The sequence below is a fragment of the Berghia stephanieae genome, chromosome 5 (assembly GCF_034508935.2).
Source record: "Berghia stephanieae isolate SIO BIC M18660-M18661 chromosome 5, UCSD_Bste_1.3, whole genome shotgun sequence".
NCBI classification, from domain to species: domain Eukaryota; kingdom Metazoa; phylum Mollusca; class Gastropoda; order Nudibranchia; family Aeolidiidae; genus Berghia; species Berghia stephanieae.
This window is the reverse complement of record NC_088364.1, coordinates 82,380,845-82,388,842: the sequence shown is the minus strand read 5'-3', so window position 1 is coordinate 82,388,842 and position 7,998 is coordinate 82,380,845. Positions and strand designations below refer to the sequence as shown.

Genomic DNA, 7,998 nt, shown 5'->3' with positions numbered 1-7,998 from the left:
GTGCGAAACGATGAACACAAGGGTATTTTGGGGGGAAGAAAAAAAACGGTAATGTGACTAGTTATAAATAACGCTAGTAGAAAGTAATCGCATTCAGAATAAAGACTAATAAATGGGCTTCAAAACAGTATGTGCAGATTTGTCCCTTCTCTATGGAACTCCCGCCTACTGTCATTCTAATTCAGTCATGTCTGCAGAAATGGGATTTAGCCCAATATGTCACGAGTTGTGCGAAGATTGTGCAATTACTCTACATTGCAAGTGATCTGTTGCAGAAATTCTTTCAAATAAATCCATTACTGCCGACACTAACCGTGGCTCAGCGGTACGGTCTTTACTTCGTATCCGAATTAATGAATGTACCGAGTTCGATCAACCGATGATGATGATGATGATGATATAATAATAATAATAATAATAATAATAATAATAATAATAATAATAATAATAATAATAATAATAATAATAATGATAATAATAATAATAATAATAATAATAATAATAATAATAATAATAATAATAATAATAATAATAATAATAATAATAATAATAATAATAATAATACTTTATTGCATCCCAAAAAGGAATTTTTGTACAGACGTGTTATAGTTTACACAATAAGATAAAAATATAATGGAAATAGGATGAATGATGATGATGATGATGATGATGATGATGATGATGATGATGATGATGATGATGATGATGATGATGATGATGATGATGATGATGATTATGCGGAGAAAGAGGAAGAGGAAAAGAATGTAGAGGGAGAAGAAGGGATAGGGAAGGAGGAGGAAGATGAAGGCTATGAAGATAAGCAGGACTTGGAAATAATCGAGCAAAGAATATAAATCAAATGGAAATTCGATTGTACTCACCCCCTCGGATTTCGACTCTCTTGCCTCTAATGCATCTACTCAAAATACATCGTGTGTTAAAATGGGGAATCACTTCACCTTCCTCAAAGGTCTTGCCGTCAGACTCGCACCCAGCTGTCCAAGAAATATTAAATAAATGCATAAGCCTTTATGTAGCGTAATATCCATCAATTTGCTCAAGGCGCTTTACAAATGGCGTCACGCCCGCAGCAACTCTTAGCATTTTGGACAAAATTCGACGCCTATATGGCGCTATGACGATGCTGTTTTTGGGCAAGGTACCCATTTATCCTGAGTATGGTGGGGGAGTTGTGCGTTAAGAACCTTTTCGATAAAAGGCGCCCATCACTGTTGTCCCGACAAGATCAAAGCCCAGGCCTAACACCCCAGATGGGAGGAATGTTGACATACAAAAAGGCGTCCACCACAATTATTGGGTTTGCCCCCCCCCCTCTCCCCCCCCCTCCCTCCCCCCCCCCCCCTTCCCTCTCCCCCCCCCCCCCTTCCCTCCACCCCTACACCTGACAAACAAATTCTGGACAGCATTATTAATTATACCACCCTGTTCATAACAAAAGCTGTACCTACTTGAAAAGTCTTAGAGATTCGAGGATTAAAACATGTTTAAAACTTCTTGAATTTAATCAACTTACGTTTACATCATTGAGTAAGAACAAGAGGATTTGATAATAATTATATAATGTGTTACCTGCTGCCTTATTTCGGTATTATGTGCGGCTATGTGGTCTAGTGGTATGACACTCGCTTTCGGATCGGAAGGTCCTGGGTTCGAGCCTCGCGCTCGGCGCATAGTTTAGTCCTTTGAAAAGGCTCTTTACTCACATTCTCTCACCGTACTCAGGTGTAAAATGAGTACCTGGCCGTAAACAGCGTTGTCTTTATCTGAAAAATTGTAATATCGCCTAACAGGCGTTTGCCCCGTCCTACATGTTAAATGTTGCTGTTGACCAGGGACCCTTTGTAAAGCGCTTTTAGCACATTTAGTGGATATTGCCCTTTATAAATTCTCTATTTTTTTATCTATTTTTTTATCATGTCGATATTGATTTTAAATATAGAAATATGAAACTCGTGAAGACAAACTGAGTTTCTTTAACCCTCTCCTTACCACCTAGAGCAAATGCGTCACATTTGTTACGACACAATATACATTTTGTCTTATTCAGATTTATTTTGTACATCACAAACTTTGAAGAATGATCTTTGTTTAATTAATAAGAACATAAAGTTGTTTTGTAGAGAGTTTTATCTGAGTTTAAAGAATCCATGTTTCTACTGGGTAAGCCTGCCATTTTGGGAAAATACTGAAAATGATCGGTAAGGAGAGAGTTAAGTGACAAAAACAAACATTTCATAGTTCTTGTCATGTTCAATTGAAAATCACAACGTCACCTTGACCTTGTTCAACTCGACAAAAAGAGATCATGTGAGTAGGAAAGTGCCAGAAGACAATAGAGAATAAAAATTTCGCGGCGGTGATGGGGGCTTGAACCCGCGACCTCACTGGTACGACAACTCCGCCTGGCCGGGGAGAGCGTGACTCTACCGTAAGAGCTATCTACGATCCCACTCCATCACCGCCGTGAAATTTTTAATCTCTATTGTATTCTGGCACTTTCCTACTCATTTCATCTCTTGTTGTTATCAACATAAGTGCCTGCTTCATTACTTTTCTGAATTAAAAATTCAACCCGACAAAATACTGTATTGAGAAAATAGGCCACATATATACATACATACCTCCACTACTGAACTGTTGAACGGAAATGACTGGGTCATCATCATTATAACTCGTAGCGTCAGTGGTCAGTGCCGTGAAAGCCAGCAACAAGGAAAGAGCAAGACAAGCCTCTTTGGTCAGTTCCATGGTGAGTTAATTATGATCTACACTCGTAGATAACCTACACATGGAATAAATCGATTTTAACATTTATTTATTTATGACATTTTTTGTCGAAGGTTTCAAGCCTTTTCAGGCAACACAAAAATTAAGTCGTTTGAAAATTCTCTTTTTTTTTACATTATCTCACTATACTCACGTGTAAAATGAGTAAATGGCTGATAATAATAGCGCTGTCCCCGTCGAAAACAAATTATACTATTGTCATTTAGGCTGCATGTCTCGCATGGCCCCCTATACCTCTTAAGATTATTTTCCAGAATAAAAGCGCCTGCTTCAATGTTATTCATGAAGACGTATGTTGTGGACGTTTCAGGTTTCCCCCTTTGTCAACAAACCGGATGATAAATAAGACGCTAAAACGAATGGAATGTGAGATGAGAGGATGTTGGCTTTGATGTCCACATAATGTGAATTCTTATTCTGGGGATCCTAACATAGCTTAGTTGATAGAGCACTCGCTTCACACGCAAAGCGACCGAGATCGATGTTGAATGAAGCCGAGATTATTTTTCTTCTGATACGCTCCCCCCCCCCCCTCCCCTCCCCCAACTGTCCACCCAGCAGTGATTAGGTAGCTGGATCTGTTAGATCTGGCGGAAAGCACTTTGCGGTAAACTAGCGTCCTATCCAAAGGGTAACAAGCAATATCGACTGCCGTTTCACACTTTAGAAACCGGGATAAACTCCGGTTCCATGGGTCTCGCGGTTATGAAGGATATTTTTTTTTTTTAATTTAGGGTTAGCAAACCTTTGCACTCACTTACCTTTGAAAGAAAGTTTTTTTTTAATATTATCAGTACAAGTCCAAATCGCTGAATGTAAATAGATTCATTGTCGCCATTGTATTTATACTGACCATTATCTCCTAACATTCTACTAGAATCCATCCATTGGCCACAATTTACAGACCATGACCTTATAGAATAGAGCCATTGTCTAAATTCATATAGCCTGCAGATTTTAGACCAAATGTGACCCATCGTCTCAAAAGGGTATTATGTCGGAACGAATTAAATGTTAAACTGGTCAAAAATATAAATTGTTTGCATTAGCACCCTAAAATATGGTATCCATTCTCCTCAATAGAACATACAAACTCAGCACAAGTCTGATATTTCTGACTATAAATTCAATTTTCAACATCTTAACTATCCCGACTTAATACCGTTTTGAGGCGAAGGGTCACAAATTTATGATTCATCGACTCAAAACGGTATAATATACATTTATACGCTACCCTAAATGATGCCTTCTGAAGGATTCTTCAGTGATTAACTCTTTGGCGACGGTGAGTAAAATGAAAGCAAAAGACTCAGCGTGGTGTTCCTTCCAGCGGCGATAAACGGTAAATAGTATTATTTTAATGACTCTAATTTTCCAACGGTGCCGATTAAGTCATTATGGACTCGTGGTTAGAACCAACACACACACACACACACACACACACACACACACATATATATATATATATATATATATATATATATATATATGTGTGTGTGTGTGTGTGTGTGTGTTGGTGGGTACTTTTAGGTACGAGAGTGCTCGATAATGTTGGTTAGAGCATATAAAAATAAATAAGGTCACTCACGTATCTTTGCCGATACAATTATTTCTATGCCAAAAATAAGTGAGTGACCTTAAATTATATATATATATATATATATATATATATATATATATATATATATATATATATATATATACATATATATATATATATATATATATATATATATATATATATATATATATATATACATACTACTGAATCGTGTTTGATACAAATATGGTACGGATAGTGCTCGACATGTAGTCCTGGCGATGGCTAAAATGCCTGAAACATCGATGTAGACTGACTCCCCAACATTGTGGTAAATATTAAAATAATATATACATACTACAATAACTATCGTCATCGTAGTCATCATCGACAATATACTAACAATACCATTATATATATATATATATATATATATATATATATATATATATATATATATATATATACATTTGTATATATACATTGGTATTATATTGTCGATAACGACGACGAAGATGATAACAATGATGACTACGACGACGACAGTTATTGTCCGTTTCATAAACAATGAAATAGGTCACCATGAATTATGGGTAACAATTTCCTTCAGCTAAGTTGTCCTAAACTAGCAGCCAAGGTCTCAGATAAAAGTTCTCATCACTACCGTCCGCAGAGCAATGGATTAACCCTTTCCCTTACCACCTACAGCAAAATCGTCACATTTGTTACGACACAATATACATTTTTTCTTATTCAGATTTATTTTGTACATCACAATGATCTTTGTTTAATCAATAAGAACATAAAGTTGTTTTGTAGAGAGATTGTTTTAGTTTAAAAAATCAATTTTTCTGCTGGGTAAGCCTGCCATTTTGGGAAATACTGAAAATGGTCGGTAAGGAGAGAGTTAAATGAAGCCCGTCGCTTTCAATGGGAAAATGTATAGCAGTAAAAATAAACCAATTAACGGTGATTAGAACATCGTCCTTGACCCTTGGTGCTATTATATGTCGACAGAATAGAAACTATAAACTCTTAAATGTAAAGATTAAACCCCAGATAGATTGACAGCAGGGTAAAATCAAAGTTCCATCACTTCTTTTGAACTACCTCGTATACTTTCTCATTTGGAACTACGTCATATACTTTCTCATTTGGAACTACGTCATATACTTTCTCATTTGGAACTACGTCGTATACTTTCTCCTTTGGAACTACGTCGTATACTTTCTCATTTGGAACTACGTCATATACTTTCTCATTTGGAACTACGTCATATACTTTCTCCTTTGGAACTACGTCATATACTTTCTCATTTGGAACTACGTCATATACTTTCTCCTTTGGAACTACGTCATATACTTTCTCATTTGGAACTACGTATACTTTCTCATTTGGAACTACGTCATATACTTTCTCCTTTGGAACTACGTCATATACTTTCTCATTTGGAACTACGTCATATACTTTCTCCTTTGGAACTACGTCTTATACTTTCTCCTTTGGAACTACGTCGTATACTTTCTCCTTTGGAACTACGTCGTATACTTTCTCATTTGGAACTACGTCGTATACTTTCTCCTTTGGAACTACGTCATATACTTTCTCCTTTGGAACTACGTCTTATACTTTCTCCTTTGGAACTACGTCGTATACTTTCTCCTTTGGAACTACGTCATATACTTTCTCCTTTGGAACTACGTCATATACTTTCTCCTTTGGAACTACGTCATATACTTTCTCCTTTGGAACTACGTCATATACTTTCTCCTTTGGAACTACGTCATATACTTTCTCCTTTGGAACTACGTCATATACTTTCTCCTTTGGAACTACGTCATATACTTTCTCCTTTGGAACTACGTCATATACTTTCTCCTTTGGAACTACGTCATATACTTTCTCCTTTGGAACTACGTCATATACTTTCTCCTTTGGAACTACGTCATATACTTTCTCCTTTGGAACTACTTTAGGATCGGAGCTTATCCTGGTCTCTGTAGAGAATGTAGTTTGCCGAAAGAATAAAGAGTATGACCCCTCGAGTGTTAAAAATTAACGCCATCGGTTTAATAGATGGGTAAAATCAAAATTCCATTACTTCTATGGAACTACGAGTCCCCTGGGGTCTCTGTCGAGGTTCTAATGGACAGTTGTTACCCTCTAGATAAAGTAGTTCTTCAGAGCCATTCGGCCCATGTGTCTGGAGTTTATCATAGTTTATGTAAAGATCCAGATGGTTGAGAGGTAAAGCAGGCACCTCGAAAGCATATTGAGAGATACTAATCTCATGTGCAGTCAATACTGGGGCACATTTTATGATCTCCCTGATCACCAAGCAGTAATTGGGGTGCGTGTTCTGAAAGGTCTAACTATCAACGGAAAGTATTTTGAGAGAAACATGTGTCCTCACACCCCCCCCCCCCCCCCCTCCCTCTCCCAAAAAAAATGGCAAGGAATTGCTCAGTCCGATTAATAAACCTACAGAAACCATGATTTTCTTGATAAGAAGCAAAATGATTTACACAGATTCGTGCAAGTGATCATTGAGTCAGGGCCTCATCTCTCAAAAACGGACGCATTTTCCCAGTATTGCCAATTCTAATGTAAAAACATACAGCATTAATGGATGGATTGATTGTTTCATTATATATTTGTGTCAGTGCATGACGTAATCAGTTGGTGAACATTTTGGATTGCATTTTATTGCATTTTCTGAAAGAATATGCTCCCCAGATTATTTTAATCTTCATTTGAAGTAAATCCGTTGATTTTTCATGAAGTTATCGTCAGATGAATGGGAAAGGTATCCAGCAACGTTTCTCAAATTTCATACTTTTTCAATTGACAAGCTGTAAAAAATATTTAGAAGTGAAATTAAGCTTTGATATTTCCCAAAGACGAACAAAATCATTTATGGCAAGAACTCATTTTGTTTTGTTTTTTTAATTTACCTTCTAACTAAACTTGGCAATATCTCAGTTCATGTTTTTATAATTTATATATATATATATATATATATATATATATATATATATATATATATATATATATATATATATATATGAATGTGTGTGTGTGTGTGTGTGTGTGTGTGTGTGTAACGTATTCACACATGAAAGAAATATTGCTGTGAACGGCATTTCCAGAATATTTTGTAAAGAATTACCCCAGTTTTGGGCTTGTTTTTAACACATTACTTAATGTAATGCAATGGATTATATTATTTTGTATTGGTTTGGGTGTAATGCCGTGACAATAACGAAGCCATAACAACTTTCTTTAAGACCACATAGCCGCACGATGAGTTTTATTGATTCTATTGGAAACTATTGCTTAAGCGCTTAGAGTCTGGTGTCTCGGAGTTATAGCGCTATATAAGTTTTCAGCATTATTATCATTATTATTATTATTATTATTATTATTATTAGTAGTAGTAGTAGTAGTAGTAGTAGTAGTAGTAGTAGTAGTAGTAGTAGTAGTAGTAGTAGTAGTAGTAGTAGTAGTAGTAGTAGTAGTAGTAGTAGTAGTAGTAGTAGTAGTAGTAGTAGTAGTAGTAGTAGTAGTAGTATTGCTCATCAAACATGTCAATAATGCAAGTTTTCAACAAAATCAATAAAACTCATCGTGCGGCTATGTGATCTTGTGGT

General features: G+C 36.1%; 1 protein-coding gene across 1 annotated transcript in view; it reads right to left on the bottom strand.

Moving 5' to 3' along the window:
- LOC144974242 (uncharacterized) overlaps positions 1-3,642 on the bottom strand; it is a 6,785-nt gene extending 3,143 nt beyond the window's left edge. Inside the window, exons 1-3 of the mRNA XM_078917161.1 lie at positions 3,570-3,642; positions 2,643-2,803; positions 882-995 (exon numbers count right to left, since the gene is read on the bottom strand). Coding sequence (XP_078773287.1) covers positions 882-995; positions 2,643-2,769 — 241 coding nt within the window. The 5' untranslated portion in view covers positions 2,770-2,803; positions 3,570-3,642. The remainder of the gene's footprint in view (positions 1-881; positions 996-2,642; positions 2,804-3,569) is intronic.
- Between the last annotated feature and the right edge of the window lie 4,356 nt (positions 3,643-7,998).